This window comes from Protopterus annectens, chromosome 2.part1, assembly GCF_019279795.1.
Source record: "Protopterus annectens isolate FY-2018-M chromosome 2.part1, PAN1.0, whole genome shotgun sequence".
Taxonomy (NCBI): Eukaryota; Metazoa; Chordata; order Ceratodontiformes; family Protopteridae; genus Protopterus; species Protopterus annectens.
Genome location: NC_056729.1, coordinates 54,702,253 through 54,720,882, shown reverse-complemented (window position 1 = coordinate 54,720,882; position 18,630 = coordinate 54,702,253). Strand labels below are relative to the sequence as shown.

The 18,630-nt window shown below is 37.1% G+C and overlaps 1 protein-coding gene across 1 annotated transcript in view; it reads right to left on the bottom strand.

Moving 5' to 3' along the window:
• LOC122793965 (NTPase KAP family P-loop domain-containing protein 1-like) overlaps window positions 1-18,630 on the bottom strand; it is a 104,677-nt gene that overhangs the window by 27,749 nt on the left and 58,298 nt on the right. The window contains exons 3-4 of the mRNA XM_044062021.1: window positions 10,415-10,546; window positions 7,313-9,087 (exon numbers count right to left, since the gene is read on the bottom strand). Coding sequence (XP_043917956.1) covers window positions 7,313-9,087; window positions 10,415-10,546 — 1,907 coding nt within the window. The remainder of the gene's footprint in view (window positions 1-7,312; window positions 9,088-10,414; window positions 10,547-18,630) is intronic.

Genomic DNA, 18,630 nt, shown 5'->3' with positions numbered 1-18,630 from the left:
CTTCTGTACATACTTTTACAAAGCACAACAAGCCAGATTCCTACTCCAGGTCTAGGTAGCCACTCCCTCCAGCCACCCCCCCTTGTTTTTTATGTGTTTTTTTTATCCTAGTGTGTAGGCATTTGATTTTTTTTTTTTTGTTGTTGTTATTCATAGCAATGTCTCCTCAGGACTCAGCCTCCCTCTCTAAGTTGGCATGAAACCTCTGAAGGTCTCAGCACCTAAACCTCTCTTTTAGCCAGCTCAGCTCAAGCTAATTGTCTTGGTGAGTGGAAGGTACCCAGAAGCTTTGCATGATATAAAATGAATAGCTTAGGCTACTTCAGCAGGTATCATTTGAACATCTACTGTTACAGTAAATGTACCTACACAGCTGTACTTTTCTACAACCTTAAATGATTACGTACAAATTTGCATTTTATTTCAATATTATTTTTTACAGTTTGATTGAAAAGTCATAATACAGATTTAAGTACCAAAGTCTGTGGTTGTGCCTATGTGTGTGTGTTCCTTTAATCAAACTCAGAAACCAGCATTTATTGTCTCCAATACTCTAGGACATACCAGAGGAAAGAGAAGCATGGACTCTGGTTTTAGTCTACTTCTAACTATAGTGCTGACATCTCAATGTATAATTTTTATTCTGAATTTTAAATTTGCCAATCTGTCTTTACTATATCCACTTTTACACTATAAAGTGTACATTAGGCTGTTTGGACTATGGCCAGAAACAGACTGAAACCATAGAGTCCATGTTATATAGCAATTACAATTGTTGTTTACCACTATGTAGTTTAAGTGTTGCAATGCCCAAATAACACTCAGATGCCAGCGTTTAATGTTGCCTGTTAAACCTTCTGTCCTCCTTTTATTTACTCATTCAGGTTTTTATCACACAGGCAGTAATTTTGAATGGTATACTCAAAGACCATGCATTCAGGTGGAAGTACATATCCCATTCACACTTAGAATGGAGTGATGAGAGACAGCAGTTTAGTTTAATTTATAATTTTGTTATGAACTTTATGTGGAATTATTCTTAATGCAACAAGAGCTGGCTGTATATGCAGCTATTCAATACATATCATATGTGTACATCTTTTATCACAGTTAACAGAAGACAAAAGTAAACGTGCCCTTTTCAGGCCACTACATGCCCCTGTGGACCTCCACCCCCCCCCCCCCACCTTCAGCATTTTCCAACACATCCGGCTCTGAATGAAAAGGAAAGGAGAAGGATGTGAGTTAGTAAGGTAGCAGGCTGCCATAAGTGAAAGTAGGGGAGGAATATTTTACTTTGCACTGTTCAAAATATGTTATGGGAATTTTAAGAATGTTGCACTCATCTTTCTTCCTGTATGTATTGTTTTCACTTTGTAATGGTGTGGTTTCATCTGCATTGCCATGTGTACTGTTTTCAAGTTATAATGATAAACTGTTGTGATATTATCATATTGGAAACATTTTTCAATAAAAAGAAAGTAAAAAAATTATAACAAATATTAAAAAATGCTTTGACAAGTACATTTTACATTGTATTTGCTCTCCAAAAATACCATTTGCTTTGTTCTATTCTTTTTCATTCAAACACCACAACAAAATGTTCATATTACATTTAAATCCTTATTTCTTAACTAAAATAACAGCATATTTTATTAGCTATCGATTCCACAGAAAATAAAGTGTGACTGGGAATACAAGACCCGAACAATGGTTATACAGCAACATGCTTAAGGTTTCTTTAGAATTAGTCCCATTTATCCACTAGTCTACCCAATAAACATGTGCTCTGCAACATTTCTTTATTTCTTTTCAGTTATATGGCTTCTAAAAGCCCTTGTCTTTTTACTACTCTTTAATAAACCATTCAGACCAATATGGCTTTATTGGCTTAAATGCCTTAGTAAAGATATAGCAATGGGGTTAGGCTTTATTGGTCTGAATGCCTTAAAGACTTGTAAAAAAAAAAAAAATTGGGGAATTCGGTAGCCATGTAGCTGAAACACTTGTACGTCCTTAATGGACCTTTTGCGTATTTCGTATAAGCCTATTTCAAAGGAGGTTTTAGGTATTAAACAGTGAAGTCTCTGCCTTGATGCTTTTGCCTAAGAGGTTTTTCTACTTGTTGCTTTGCACTTTGCAGTAATGAAAATATTGTATATGTCTATATGTCAAAACTGGTCTATCTGGAGCTAATACTATGAAAATAAATTCAGCATTCACTCGGTTGCTGCTTTCTATGCTGAACATCGTTGCTGTTTTATTTATTTATTTATTTATTTTTTGTGCACAGAAGTGGCACCTGGAGTACATTATGCGTTTTGTTATGGAATTTCAAATTATTATCTATGCAATCCCACCTTACTCAATACTTATGCATGCTAACCCTAACCTTGTCTCTTCCCCTAACCTTAATTCTACAAAAATCCCTTTCCCTAAAACTACCAGTGCATAAGACACACACACACACACACACACACACACACACACACACACACACACACACACACACACACACACACACACGCACACAAACACACCATCAAACATACATAACACTACATCTATCCCCTAAGCTAACACTTAACCTAACCTGCAAACACTCACACACACACACACACACACACACACACACACACACACACACACACACACACACACCTGTAAACATATCCCTTAATGGCACAAGCACATCTACAAATCTATCCCTACACTTATCCTTCCTCTGACTCAAAAACAAATGCACAGCCCACTTCAACCTTCCTGCATTCAATGCAAGATGCATGTAATGAAAAGTGCATTTGATCTACTTCCCCAAGCAGATATTTTTTTCTAACAATTGATGTTCAATAGAATAGCCAGCATTTATATGCACATATATGTACGTATATTAAACATACACACATATATTTTATATATATCTTCTACAAGTGCTGGCATGGTAGTAGCTCACAACACATATGCTTGATGCCAGTTTTTCAAGGCAAGTGTTTTGACTCCCACTAACCTGATCTTACTCAACTACTTAGCCTTCCCAGTACCCAGGTCTATCAAACTGTACAATATTACCAGAGCCCTAAATGTAAACCTAAAACTCCACTGCCCCTCTATAACTTTAAAGTCCCCAATCATTCCCCAAACCTAAAATTCCAACTTCCACTCCTTAGTTGCTTCCTAAACCTAAACTCTTCCCTCTAACCTAAAACTTTCCTGCTGCTCCCTAATCTGGCAGTTGGTGCACATGCTTAAGATTGTGAACTGTTGTTCCCGTGGTACAGAGTTGATTACCTCAGATCTCATCTGCCTTCTGTGTGACTTTCAGCATGTCACTTAACCAGAATTTGCTCCTAGGTAACCCCTGAAAAGGGATGTGTGTCCAGTGGGACAACCTGTTTAATGACTGGGCATTAATTAATAATTAACCCTAAATCCCCTCCCACGCCCTAACTGTAAAAATGTTCTCCCACTCCCTAAACCTAAATCCCCTTCCCAATCACTACATTAATCTGCACTCCCAATTCTTCCCACTCCATCCCCACACTGCCACACTTACTTCGCTCAGACTCACATCATGTGGGCTGATAATGTATGTGCAGCGGCTGCTTGCCTGAACTCATATTTGAATACGAGAGCAAGTTGTAACCTTTACGAGTTCCTGGCTTCAGGACAGTGGCTGATTCACAAACTGTTGAAACACCTGAACAGACTTAAACATGGGTGCTGGAGAGGGAAGCAACATCCATATGGTCAATAGAACAGAATTTTTTTTATTAACCATGAGACATGAGTAAACGAAAAAATGATCGATGACCTGACTTGCTACCAAAGGGTCTACATTGAAACATCAAATTTCACTAATTTGAAATGTCATTATACTGAACTTGCTAAAACAATTAAAAAAAAAAGAAAATAGTGTTTTTTCCTGGAGGGAAGCACCACTGCACCCCCATGTGGGGGGTTGTGGCCCCTAGACCCCCTGCTAATTAAATATACTAACTCCAAAATCATGCAACAGTGGGGAATAAGTAAAAACTCCTTACCCCTCTGTTAAAGATCTCACACTAACAGCCATAAACTCATCTAGTACCCAAATCCAATATATACACAATCATATACATTCATACACATGCACACAATGATAAATAAGCACATATTCAGACATACATAAATGCACATTTAAAGACACTTGAAGATGATCCATCAGGACATGGTCATGCATAGTAGCATATTGACTTTTGCATTTTGATGACATTCACTATATCTATCTATCTATATATATATATATATATATATATATATATATATATATATATATATATATATATGGATTCACTTTAGAAGCTCAAAATACTGAAATATCGAAATTCAGTATTTAGAGCCCATAAAGTAGAATCCTATAAAGAGCGAAACCTCAGAAGCTCGAAATTCAAAACCTCGCACACTGGAGATTTTGAATTACCACTTCCGGTGTTTCGCTGTGGTTGTGGATTCAGGTAGGTGTTTATTTGTTAAGGGTTTAGGGTAGGGGCTGTGGTGTGTGCTAGTGTGTTTTGTTGATGTGATGTGTGTGTGTGCGAGGAGAATGTAGCTTGTGTGGTGTTTTTTTTGTATGTGTTTGCATGTAGTGTCACCTCAGAGTTAGAATATTTAAGTAGGGGGGTGTGGGGGTGTAGCCCCATGGGGTGCAGGGGTTTGCCCCTGCTTTATGTAGTAGAGAGCTTATGTTTGTGTGTGTGGGGAGGGAAGGTGTTTGTGTGTGTGTGTGGAGTAGAAGCGGTAATTCAAAATCTCCGGTGTGCGAGATTTTGAATTTTGCGCTTCTGAGTTTTCGCTGTTTTCAGGTTTCGACTTTATAGCCTCGAAATATTGAATTTCGACATTTCAGTATTTCGAGGATATAAAGTGAATCCATATATATATATATATATATATATATATATATATATATATATATGTGTATATATATATATATATATGTGTGTTTATATATAGGTTTACTATCAAAATCCCAAACATCATAAAGAAAAGTAGTCAAAATACAAAGCCTAAATGCTGACAATCTGCATATTAATTAGCTAAAAAGGTCAAAAACTAGATACTGATTATATTGAATCCAGCATTTTCGATGTCTTTGATTTTTTTTTTACCTGCTGCCACTTACCTGCCTGCTTTGCAGCAGTACAAATGTACACAGTTCAGTACTGCACATCACTGTAATTCACATTTTTGATGGGGGTCAAGTCCCCCTGCACCCCCAGACCCCCTGCAAATTGTATTTTACAACTCCGAGATCACACTACAAAAGGATAAATTTCCCAATATGCACTGTACTGCAATCTCTATTTGTAACATCAACCACATAGGAATGAATGCACAGTGGCATTTGCTAAAGGACTGTCATTGAATTGCAGTTTGGCAATATGGGAATCAGCCAACACACATTCAGCCTTCCCGTGTTCGCTGAACCTCAAATCTATATTTTGATGGTAAACCATATATATATATATATATATATATATATATATATATATATTCATATACATATATATATATATATATATATATATATATGGGTTCCCTACATTAGAATGAAAGCTCAGAAGATCGACACTGACATCACCGGCGCCAGAAGACCGACGGAGCAGTTAGCCGACAACTCAGAATCCCGACAGCGAAAACACTGACATGAGAAACGTGTGAGCGTGACTAGGTAAGTGTGCGATAGTGAGGGATTTAGGGTTAGGGTGCGTGTAAGGTAAGTGTGCGATAGTGAGGGACTTAGGGTTAGGGTGCGGGTAAGGTAAGTGTGCAATAGTGAAGGACTTGAGGGTTAGGGGCGGATTAAGTGAGTTAGGGTTAGGGTGTGGGTAAGGTAAGTGTACAATAGTGAGGGATTTGAGGGTTAGGGGCGGATTAAGTGAGTTAGGGTTAGGGTGGGGTAAGGTAAGTGTGCGATAGTGACGGAACTTAGGGTTAGGGTGTGGGTTAAGGTTAGTGCATAGATAGTTTTGTGTAAGGTGTAGCATAGGTTTTTAGGTTGTTCGTGTGCTTGTGTTGTGTGTGTGTTGTGTGGAACAGCGAAAGTTTTGTTTTGTCAACTGTCAGTATTGTGGTTTGTCGGGCATGTGAACATTCGTGTTTTTTCGGTTTCGTTCTTGTGGTGTTGTGGGTGTCGCTGTTGTGGACTGTTGGTCTAACGTAGTAGACCCATAAATATATATATATATATATATATATATATATATATATATATATATATATATATATATATACAGAGAGAGAGAGAGAGTTGTAATGGTATGAACAAGAACAAAAAGTGAGTTTACAAAGAACTGTAAAGGACAGAACCAAAACATTTACAGAAATTATCAAAAAAGGTGAAAATTAGTCACCAGTGAATGCATGTTGAGGAACTCTTTGAGGAAGCTGTGACAAAAATTATATGTGAAACTTGAAATTAAATATAAAACTGCCAGAAAAGGTCTGTAGTAGGAAAGAATATGTTCAACTTGAGAAGTATATTTAACACCGTTCCTTTAAATATGAAACATTGGTTAATTTTGGTAATAGATTCAAATATGTTAAAGCTCTATGATTGAGTAACACAAACATGGAAAATGGTTATGACTATTGTGTCAAAAAGCTAATAAATGATACAAGCTAAAATATAGTATTTAAATGTGTTTGAATAATTTGGAGGGGAAGCTGTGAAGAATGGTTATGTAATAAGGACTGGGATGATAAAAAATGTGAAGTTCACAATTGTTGTGGAGGTGGGAGGCATAGGGAATGGTTTGAACAATAAGTAAGAAAAAAAGAAAAAGAGCTCTGCCTCCTCTTGTTGCTACATATAACAAATGATAAGAACTGTTTATGTTAAAACAAAAGAAAACTAATAGCTGCATAATGCCTGAGAATGATAGAGCTGCTAATAAAAATCACCTGGTCTGTTTCTGGTAAGTGGCATGGAAACTCGGCTTACTGCCTCATCTTAAATCCTTCCCCTGACCATGCAACACTGTTGTGTCTATACTCAAACATGATTCCAAGCACCTGGTATGGAAATAGCATCTACAGCCTTCTGATTGGTCAGTATAAAGCACCTATTTTACCTAATGAACCACTGATATGGCTAATGTCTGCATTAAATTATATTCTCTGTTAAGGAGCAGTCATTAAGACTACTAGACAAGCTACTGAGATCAAATCCCTTTCAAATGTAAGTGTCATATATAAGAGATATGTTAATTGCACGGAGAAAGGAATTTTTAATGCGTTGTAGTCAGAATGAGAAAAAATTTTGTTCACTTACCTTCCTGCACACATCTTCAGCTGTCATGTTAATAATTTCTCGCAATGGAATTGGTGCTGGCTTTGTGGATGTTCTTGAATATTTTATATTGTTGCTACCACGAAGTAGCTCCATATGCCTCTTCAGGGAATGATCAAGATTTATGGTAAATTTAAAATACCAGTTAGCTTCTTGTACAGTGAATGGAAAGTCTTTACTTAGAAATGTCTGGAAGATCTCTGGATCATAATCTAGTTCTAAGAGTCGTTCTATATCAGATTTTATGACTTCTAGTTCATCCAAGGACTTTTCAAAAATGCTCAGTAATGACTCTCTTTTATATTCATCCTTCTTTTCCCTTGTTTCATTTGTAAGCTCCAGCTTCTGTTGTTCATCTTCAATATACTGTAAGATCCAACTTAAACGACACGGCCACTGATTCACCAGAACAACCCAAGCTGCCACCTTCTCTGGTTCGATTTTAGCACTTTTCTTTTTCGCCAGAATGAGGTTAAGTGTTATAATTACAGAATTTGTTATTCTTTTCATCTGAACAACATTATCAGCAATGCATTTGTGTATATTCGTTGTATACAGACACTTACATCCTTGTCTTATTACTGTCTCACAATGATCAGTGCTTTTATATTCTTGTATTTTTTCTGCATGGTTGTCTAGCAAAGATCTTTGGGGTTCTTCATCATTAATACTGACAGTGCCATTTATTTTGTTATATATGACCTCACTAGTGTGGCAATTTTTATCCTCTTTTTCATCATATTCATCCTCATCTATTAAGAAGTCCTTATTTTGTACTATCTTTTCAAGAAAGTGAATCTTAGTTTTATCATCCATTTGTGGCATTGAAAATGGTAAGGTTACAGTTCGATTTAAAAAAGCATATCCATTATCTGCCATTCCTGCCAGATACTGTGATCTTTCTACACAATCAGCTATGATACCTGGATCAACAGCTAGGATAGATATAAATGGGGCATCTCTGTCTGACAGCAAAATATTTAGAGCATCTAAAACTTCACCTATCTTATGTGGGGCACATTTATCCAAGTTAGTGATTTGCAGTACAACCCGTATCTTAGTCCTTTCAAATATCTCCATATAGTGAATAAAATTAGTTATGACTTTTACTTCATTTTTTACATCATGCATAAAGCCTAACTTGCTACTAATACTTGTTTTATTCATCATTTGTTCTAGTTTACCTCTTTGACTGATAATTAAATTCTTTCCAATTGCTACAACATTTCTTAGGATTTGTATAGAAGATATTCCAATTAATGCAACACCAGTACTTTCAACTGCAGTTATGGCATTTTCATGTATTTCACCAGTTGGAAATCCAAATACTGCAATGAGAATCCCAAGACTAATTGATAGCAATAACAGAAAAAGTGCAATAAACCAATATGGTAGGCAGCACAACTTTTTGGTGACCCATTCCTTGTTCTCTTTTGTCTTTGTTAATTTGCACTTTGTAAGAATTGCCCTGTAAAGACTTATTGGAAGGGCACCAAAATCATGATTTATGGCATCAAATATTGTGGTAATTAACCCAGCCCAGAGAATATCACTGCCTGCATACTGCCAGGCACTGAATGGTATGAAGATAAATCGAGCATTTTGTCTTTGACTCTGTGTATCTGTGAGGAGGGGTCTGTAGAAAACCATATACAGCAAAAGTAGGAGCAGGTTTTTGCCAGTGGCTCTCCGTGTCTTATTTGTGCTTTCCTTGTTTGCCTCTTCTTCCTTTCTTTCAGCTTTTACTGTTATATGTTCTAAAACAAACAGTTGAAAACATATGATGAGCCATTGGATTGCAATACATTTTCAATGTATAAACAAAACAGATAGACAAGGCACAAAGCAGTCCAATGTCATGTTTTGTATCTGTTATTTAGAAATGCAGCAACATATTACAGAGTGTGTGTGTATGAGTGTGTGTGTGTGTATATGTGTCTGTATGTGCATGCATGCGTGTTTGTGTATATGTGTGTGTGTGTGTGTGTGTGTGTGTGTGTGTGTGTGTGTGTGTGTGTGTGTGTGTGTGTGTGTGTGTGTGTGTTTGTGCATGCATGTGTGCTTGTGTATGTGCATGTGTGTGTGTCTGTATGTGCATGCATGTGTGTTTGTGTATGTGCGGATCCCCTTTATTTTATCGTATTACCAGATCATCGAATGTCACAATGTCAAGACCTTAAGCACAAAATATCACATAAGTGAAAAGTCAGAACCGCATTCTGGAATATCAAACCATAGTGGAAAATGTAAAGGGTAAGTTAGTTAGTTGTATTTTATTTCTTTAAGGTTTTCTAGTGAGGACTTACGAAAGTATGGCAGAGTTGTCTTTGAATGGTTTAGCTGTATTTGGAGGTGCTTGTGTAAGTTTAACATTTAAAAAGTAAAATATTTTTTAAAGTTGTTATGTAGTTGTTAGTTTTTCGATGTAGGTTTAACATTAAAGTATTGTGGTGTTGTATTTAGGAACATAGTGGTTGGTCTAGGGGTGTAGGTCTTAATGTATGTGTAGCTGGTACTTAGTAATTACAAAAGGTTTTTGTTATAATGTGGAGGGAGATCTTGGTGAAGTGGGAAGGTGTAGTCAGTACTATGCTTTGTGCCATAGAGCTGGAATATAAAGAAAGTTGTTACTTAGCAACTGGTAGACTGTTTAGTTTCCTTCAAGGTAGTGAGCTCTCTGAGTTGGTATATTTAATTAGCAGGGGGTGTGAAGGTGCAGGGGGGGGGTGTGAAGGTGCAGGGGGTTGTAACTCCCCTGCAAAAGTGAATTTAGGTAGAACTGGTAGGTTTGGTTGTTTTCCTGTTTTTGATGTTCTGGGATTCGCTATTTTAAACTTTCACTTATGTGATTTTCCTGGTAATGGTCTCAACATGAGGTTCGATCATCTCTTTTTAAGATAATATAAAGTAGATCCATAGGCACATATGTGTGCGTGTATATGTCTGTATGCGTATTCATGGGTCTTTGTGTGTGTGTGTGTGTGTGTGTGTGTGTGTGTGTGTGTGTGTGTGTGTGTGTGTGTGTGTGTGTGTGATATCATGTCTTGCATAGTTTTACCAAACATTTAACTTTCTAATACATACTCTCTACTTTCTTTAAAAGTACATTTATTCGACTCCCCCAGGGTGCATAGAGGCCCACTGTTGTTGAAGTGTCAACATAGTACAAAGCCTTTGCAAGGCATGAGCAGTAAATGTCATCTTCTGTTTTAATATCTAAAAAGAAACAAAGAAAAAACATGCATTTATACATATTCTAAAACAAAGTAATTTCTACATTTATTGCAAATACATTTATTAGGGCATTTCTGTACATTTCTAAATATTCTCTGTCCAGAATTTGTTTTTTTAATACAGCCTTGAAAGGAAAGCCAGTACTAAAATAAGCAAAAGTAAAAATGCCACAAAGAGTTAATGCAGGCACTGGAGTAAACATTGTAAGCTAAGACTCCTTAACCACTCTTCTTTCACTGAAGTCAGGTTGTTTTAGTAAGGGAAGTATTTTTTACATAAACATCTCACTTTTATCAGTTTAGTTTTTTAGCCTTGACATCACTTCTTTGCTTATTCTGACTTAGTTTAACTTTGTATGTTTTATTCTTGCATGCCACAGAACCCTGCTTAGTATGTTTATTCTATCCATTTTTCCATGGTACCATGGTCTTTCATGTTCATAATTTGGGAGTTCTTTTATTTTGATATCTAGTATAAACTGTGTAGTCTTCTTTTAAAAGGATTAACATATGTGACAGTGACATGGCACCAGGGGCCTGCTTGAGTGAATAGACATTTGTAATCCAATGGAAGTTATCTGTAGAATCTGAGGAGAAGTTTAAAAGGGGTGTAGTGGCTAAAATCTATAAGTTATTGTAGCTCTAGGAGAACATGTTTTGTGCAAAGTGAAGGGAGACTGGATTGTAGGTAACTACCTAGGCCCTGGTGGATCATTCTAAGCCTAGACAAGTTCCCTTTAAAAAGTGAGAATGAAACCTTGTACCTTGCAATGTGAGGTATTCACCTTAACCATTATGTCAATCCCCAACATAAATTAATGACAGGCAGTGGATGAGAATATGTGAGACTGCGGTGGTGGTGCTGCAGTAGCATTGTCACCTCACAGTAAGACGTTGTCCTGTTCGATTCTCAGTTAGAGCTTCTTCTGTGTGGAGACATGCGTGAATGGGCGTACCTTCGTTGAAGGTTGTGCGTCAGGGCTGGCAACTCAGCATGTAAAAATCTACTGCCAATCATTAGCGGACCGGAGTTCCTCTGTGGCGACCCCTAAAATAAAAAAAGCCGAAAGACACAACTAGTGGATGAGAATATGTGCAATGCCAGGGAAAGCAATAAGAGTAAGGAAATTCAGAATATTTACTTCAGATTGTTAGCATAAATATTTTTATACTCCAAGGAAGCTGCAGAGAATGTCTCCAGTGGTGGTGGGTGGGTGCTAGGGATAAAAAGTGACAGAGGTGAGTGATTGGCTGCATATATTTTGGCAGTGTGGGGGGAAGGCCACAGAAATTTAAGGCTACTAGACTCATCAAAATACATTTTGGACATAGCATAGAAAGGTAGTGATATCATGTGAAAAGGAGAACTAGAATGGGTCATTTTATTAAAACAAAAAAGGCAGTTACTAGAAAGTAGAAAAAAGAGGAAAGTCCAACTACTGAAGAAGTGATTGAGTTAAGAGATATGGGCTGAGGAGGAGGCTTGAAGGGAAAGTTAAACAACAGCTTGTTAGGCAATGGCTTCCATGGCTGAGGTCTGGGCATTATGGAAAGTAGAGATTTAAGAGTGAGCGATTTTGGGGGTGGGGAAGGTCAGCACATAGTTCAAGAGATAAATTATTGTTTTGTGCAAAATGTTAATAGTTTTTTAAATGATAATTTAAACAACATTGGAGATTTGGACAGAATACTGTAAGCATCAGTATTGGCTTGCCGGAATAATTTTAGAAATCTGGAAATTAGATGTAAAGAAATAGCCAACCACTGCTGTAATAGGGTATTCATCATACACAAAGACTGCACTGTATATAATTGCTGTTGATAAAAAATTTGAATTAAATGCATTTTGCTAAAAAACTGCAAAAAAGGTAATACTCTGCATCGGGCTGTTTTCACATATCTTGTCATAACTATAACAGCTATTACTTCATGAGCTTCCAAGAAAACATCACGACTGCCCTTCTGATGTTATCAGGTATCCTTTGAATGAAACAAATGACTGAAGAGAACTGCTGACTCACCCATGGTGTCAGTGCACCTTTAATTAAAGTGACTTGCTGCAAATGTAACTAACATCTTCTTTACTACACTGTCTTTAGTTTATTGTTTTACCTTTATTTTACTGCTTATGACTCTACCTAAAATAACAACAAACATCAGCTAACTTTTTATTAGAATAAATACAAGTAACTAAAACAATGTTTTGTCCCTGGGTGAGTAAAACTGAATAAATTATAAGACTATAAAAGCACAGATTCTGTTGAGTTTAGCATGTTCTCCTACATAGGTGCTAGTTAAGCATAATTAAGAAGGAAGTCTGATTAGACTCTGCAACCGAGAATGTAATTTACTCTGAGGGAAGGATATGAGTTAAGACAATAAACTCTTACCAAAGATCTCTAAATAAATCCAAGGAACATCTATTTAGCAGCCTTTTACCTGCTGATTAAGTGGGGTGTCCCTGTGGTATAGGGCAGAAGAAATCCTTTCAAACAGACAAAACCCTGGCTATGAACAGGTCTGAATATCTCACTTTGACCACACAGGTTGGACAGAGCTAACAAAGTGAAGGTCAACAAAAATGATACTATGCATGGGGATAATGAAGAAACATTTATGCAAGTCAAGACCAAGTGACCAGCCTATTTCAAAAAGAAACATAAAAGAACAAGAGCACATAATCTGCATGTGTTAAGTGGAAAGGTAAAGGGAGATGCAAGGAAATTTCATTTTTACTCAAAGTCTCTTGCATGATTTAAGCACCATTCTTGAGCTGGTGGTAATTTTATTAACTTTGAAAGTATTCCTAGGGTAGACATAGCTCATTATGCAGGATGGATGAATCAGATATAAGCTACAGTCTGCAGCTTGTTCACAACTAAGGGAAACAGGCAGAATAAGTGGACCAAGCAATCCTTATCTGCTGCTAGAATTGATTTTTTTTTGGTTTATTTCATAAGTGTTTACTTTCTTATTTTTTCCTATCTCTATTCTTACATTTTGTTGGGTTAACATTTTCATTATTATTATTAGTAGCAGTAGTTTAATTATACATTTAATTGTTTGGGATCTTGATCATGTAAAAGAATTCCACAAAGTCATAAACCTAAAACAATGTTGTGGGACTGTAAGAAGGATGATGCATAGGAGACATTTATATTAACAATGTCAACAGTCAGCATGTCATATCATAATACCTGGCCCTTGCATTTAGCAGACACATTTATCCCCTAAGTGTCAACTTTGACTTCATAGCCATGATGAAATACAGAAGAGTATATACAACCCAACCCTCTGGACGCTGAATGAGTAAAATGCATCTTTTTGTGCCAATTTAAATTTTTTATGTGATAAGGAACCATTATGCTCTTAGTGAGTTCACTGTTCCCTGCATGCCCTTAATACTATAATCCTATCTTGTTTTGATATGAGAGGCAAGCAGCATTCTTCTAGTGCATGCTTTAGAGTTCATCACATTTGGCACATGATATTTTGGATAAGCCACACAAAATAAGCATAATTTGTCTTCCTACACAGAACAGACAGTTGTGACTCAAAATGTACCAATGCATGCCTTCATAAATAAAACAAGACCTAAGTCAATGCTACTGAACAAAGGAAAATCCTCATCACTTGAATCATGGAGCAACTGGTTCTGATAAATCTGCTGATTCATTTACTTCAGCACTTAAGAATTGTGAATTCATTTACACTGCTTTTGGAATCAGCTGCCTGAGTAGCTCACAGCATCCTCAGTGCAGTGTGGTTTCAAGTGATTTCTTATGATATGCATTTTGAGGTACCCTACTTCATCCTGAGCTAATGTGGGGTGTACCTCCTATTTAATAATTCTCACACCGAGTCATAGCTCTCTACCTTCCATCTCCAAAATGAGGAACACTAGCCCTCATAATGTGGAAAAATGTGGAATAAATGGGCAAACTATGGAACAAGTACTAAAGGCTTACTGAAAACTTCAACTTGGAAGGTCATAGGATGGTTAGATTATGCTGCTTTTTCTTGTAAAAAAAGGAATTTTAATGAATTATTGTGATTCATTTCTATTTACTATGGCTATTAGTTAAAAATGTCCTAACACTGAATGTGTGACAGACCCTTAACATGCGGAACTTTGAGGAACATGAACTTTGTAAGACACCAAATGAAGTACATTCCTCGTAATGAGATACCCTTGAGAAACTTGCACTGATGTTAAACCACCTGGTAGTAAAATCAACCTCTACCATGAGTGAAGTTTTGTGTTTACAATTACACTGATGCATTGTGATCTCGGAATAAGAATAAGCAATTATGGTGGTATGGGGGTACAGGAAAATTGTATCCCGTTTTTCATATTTTATGTCCATGTGTTATTGTTTTTGGTTAGAGCTTTATCAAAAGTATTTGATACCTTGAGCACCCAACTCATTTGGCACCACCCTACTGTCTATAACTGATTGTTTGTGATCTCTAAATGACAGTTTGCAATTTATCATCAAGTGACCACGATAATCCCTTAACAGAGAGTTATAAGTCAAACTATCTAGGAGTCATTTTTTTTTTTCTTTTTTTTTAAGTTTTACTTTTCAAAAACAGAGCCGATAGACAGTTTACAAGAAATCTGTTAAGCAATCACTTAATGGCAGACTGTGACCTGTACATTTTTTATTCACCATTTGATTCTCCCAACAGGTTGGTGTCCAGGGCAGTTGCCCCATTTACCACACCCTTGCCGTGGTACTTATGCTCCATTCATCTTTGCATTTCAGCACATGTTTTGATTATATATGATTAGAGTTTTCTGAATTCAGATTACTGTAATAAATGTGAAAAAAGTCACATAACATTTTCACCATTCTCAGTATTTCATATATATATTTTTTGTATTTTCAGAGCTTGCATTTACCAGTCTTGGAGTCAAGATGGGGGGATAAAATTTTCAAGTGTCCTCTACTAGGAGTGTTTTGTACGACAAATAATTGATACAGGAATATTAAATCACTTTCAGGTCTAGGATGGATGCTTTAAAGCACAATCCATGACAAATGAAGCATGTATGCAGGTTACCTGATAAGGTAGCATCTCAGCAGACTACCTATATTTATGTGTGCATGGGGAGTGATATTTACATTTTGCATGCCTTATACTTGATTTCCATTAGGGTTCTATACATGACATCTATACAGAGAGGGTAACACAGCACACATCCACTGTAACGTCATCAAAAATAAGAATCATATATATTTCTTCTGAACATGAAAGGTTTCTATCATTGGATTTATGCTTGTATCCCTTTGCCCAAACCTTTAAGACCTATATAAAGTGGGGCACATGACGTAAAGTTGAGAACACATTTTTATGCCTGGAGACTCTACCTAAGCATATTCTGCAACCAAGAATCATGGTACATATATCTGTAACATCTGCCAAAATGTTTCAAAAGTTTTAAAATATGAGCTTATATTGCTCAGATAACATGTGTTGCAGTTATCAGAATGAATGTGATTCAGTGACTTGCAGGCATTCATACACTGCATGGTGCTGATTTTGCATTAATATTTAATTTACAAGTCAGTGGCGCTGCGGTAGTGTTGTCGCCTCACAGCAAGATGTTGTCCTGTTCGATTCTCAGCTAGAGCGTCTTCTGTGTGGAGGCATGCATGAATGGGCGTGCCTTCGTTGAAGGTTGTGTGTCAGGGCTGGTAACTCGGCATGTAAAAATCCACTACCAAACATTAGCAGACTGGAGTTCCGCTGTGGTGACCCCTGACCGGGATAAGCCGAAAGACACAACAACAACAACATTTAATTTACAAGTCAAAGGATTCCTCACCTGTGAACTTTAAACAACGGCTCGACTGAGGACCCTGCAACCTGTGCAACCCTCTGTACCATTTACACACACACACACACACACACATACACTCACAGACAAAATCAAATGTCTGTTATTTATTCATTGCTTGGCAATGCTGACACTGCTGGCAAATCATTTTATTTCTGTGATCCTTAAGAAGCTACAGTCTGACCTGTACTTTAAGAGCTGTCAAAATATTTGCCAAACTGTGGCAAATGACATCTAGTGTGACAGCTGTATAACTATAGCTGTTGTAATCTGTTTTGCATTTCATCTATGTGTACACCAACATAGTTATTTACCCCTGCTATATGTCTCTGGCAGGAGCCATGACTTGGGGGTTTCTGATGTAGACTATGACATTTTGCATTGCACCATGACAGGGGACATAGCCTACATACATTTATATCTCCTAGAGCCCCACACATGTTCCATGATGGGCTGCATCTTTCCCATTCCAGAGATACATGCATACATCCCAGATAAAATGGTTAATAAGTATTTGTCATCTTCGGTAATTTCTGTAGATCCAGGTGAATGTTTGAGGATAATTTGTGCAAGTAACAACTCAGTGATTCAAAGTTGCTGAAAACCACTTTTTAGTGAACACTAACTATGCCTTTTTCCCATGTTGTGAGACTGTGGGGGTAATATATATAAGAGAGTGTCAGGATCTTTTTCAAAATGGAGGATGCAGGGATGCTTCCTCCCTGCAATTTAGTATACAAATCACTGAAAGTGGTTTTCAATTATATGTATTTGCATAAATGAAAGTGGTTTTCAATTATATGTATTTGCATAAATGACAATCAGAGAAATTACCTTTGACCATTCATCAATTCTTTTTTTGTCAGTGAAGATATAAGGAAGATGCCCAGTGAAGTGAAAAACCTGGTGCTTCTCCTTCTTTTAGCCTGTAGACTGCACAAAGGATATAGGAATAATAATAACATGAAACTCTAGTAAACTGTCCAAACTGTACTCTCCACAAAGCTTTAGGGGATAGATGACATTGTGTTCCTCCCGTGACAACTCAGAAACTTGATCAAAAAAGGGAGTAAACATAAAGAAGAGCATTAGTTTGCAGGAGTCTGCAGCAATGATCTTACTCAAATAACTACCATTATGGTGCATATACTCACCTGACCGTACTGTGCTCATCATATGGATCACTGCTGCAGTAGTATTGATTATGTAGAGGAAGATCACCAAAGCAGCATATGCAGATGGAAGAGGAATTATGTATTTAAAAGGGAGCTGTTCTCCTTCTGCCCAAGCCCCCTCCAGGGTTCTGACATGCAAAGTAAACCCTTCAAGATGCCCACAGCAAACCTTTACCTGCTTCTGGACTGAATGTCAAGCTTGTAGTGCATAGTATAAACAGAAGACCATATAGCTGCCTTCCAAATAGTCTGTGTAAAGACATTTTTGAAGATGACCACGGTAGTAACAGCTGCCCTGACTGAATGGGCAGTATAGGGCCCCTGAAGAGAGTTCCATGTCTTTCATAACAAAACAAAGTACACTGCAAAACACATTTTGAAACAGTTTGTTTGGTGACAGGATTGTCCTGCTTTCCTTGGAGAAAGTAAATTAATGATTGCTCACCTTTGTGAAAGTCTCTGCTTCAATCTATTCAGTGCCTGAGTTAGCTGTGGACATCTAACAGGTACAACAAGTCTTTCTACTTGTGTTTTGGTTTAACAAAATTTACAGAATGTTGAATGGTCTTGTGATGTGAAATATCTTTAACTTCCTTTGGCAAAAATGAAACTTTAGTTCTCAGTCATACCTTGTCTTTGTAGGACACTGTGGATGGCTTTTTTGCAGACCAGGACTGTACTTCCAAAATCCTTTTGATTGAGATAATCATTTCTCTGAGAACTTATTCCAGGATAAGTATTTAAGGAAAGTGAAAGCTGCCAGAGTTTTAAAGGATCCAGGGCCAGTTTTTCCTAGGATGAAGTTAAGGTCCCAAGGAGGTGGGATAGATCATTCTAGCAAGATGGAGATGCAGGATGCCCTTTTAGGAGCTGTTCAACAAATGTACATCCTTGTTAGAGATGAAGCTAGAATAAGACATTCTAATATTGCAGATACATGAATCATATCAGAGGACAAAGAATACCCTGTTGAAAAAGATATGAAAATACAAAGCATTAGGGGAATTCCTACAGAGTTGAGGTCCTGGCATCTTTTGCTGCAGCAAA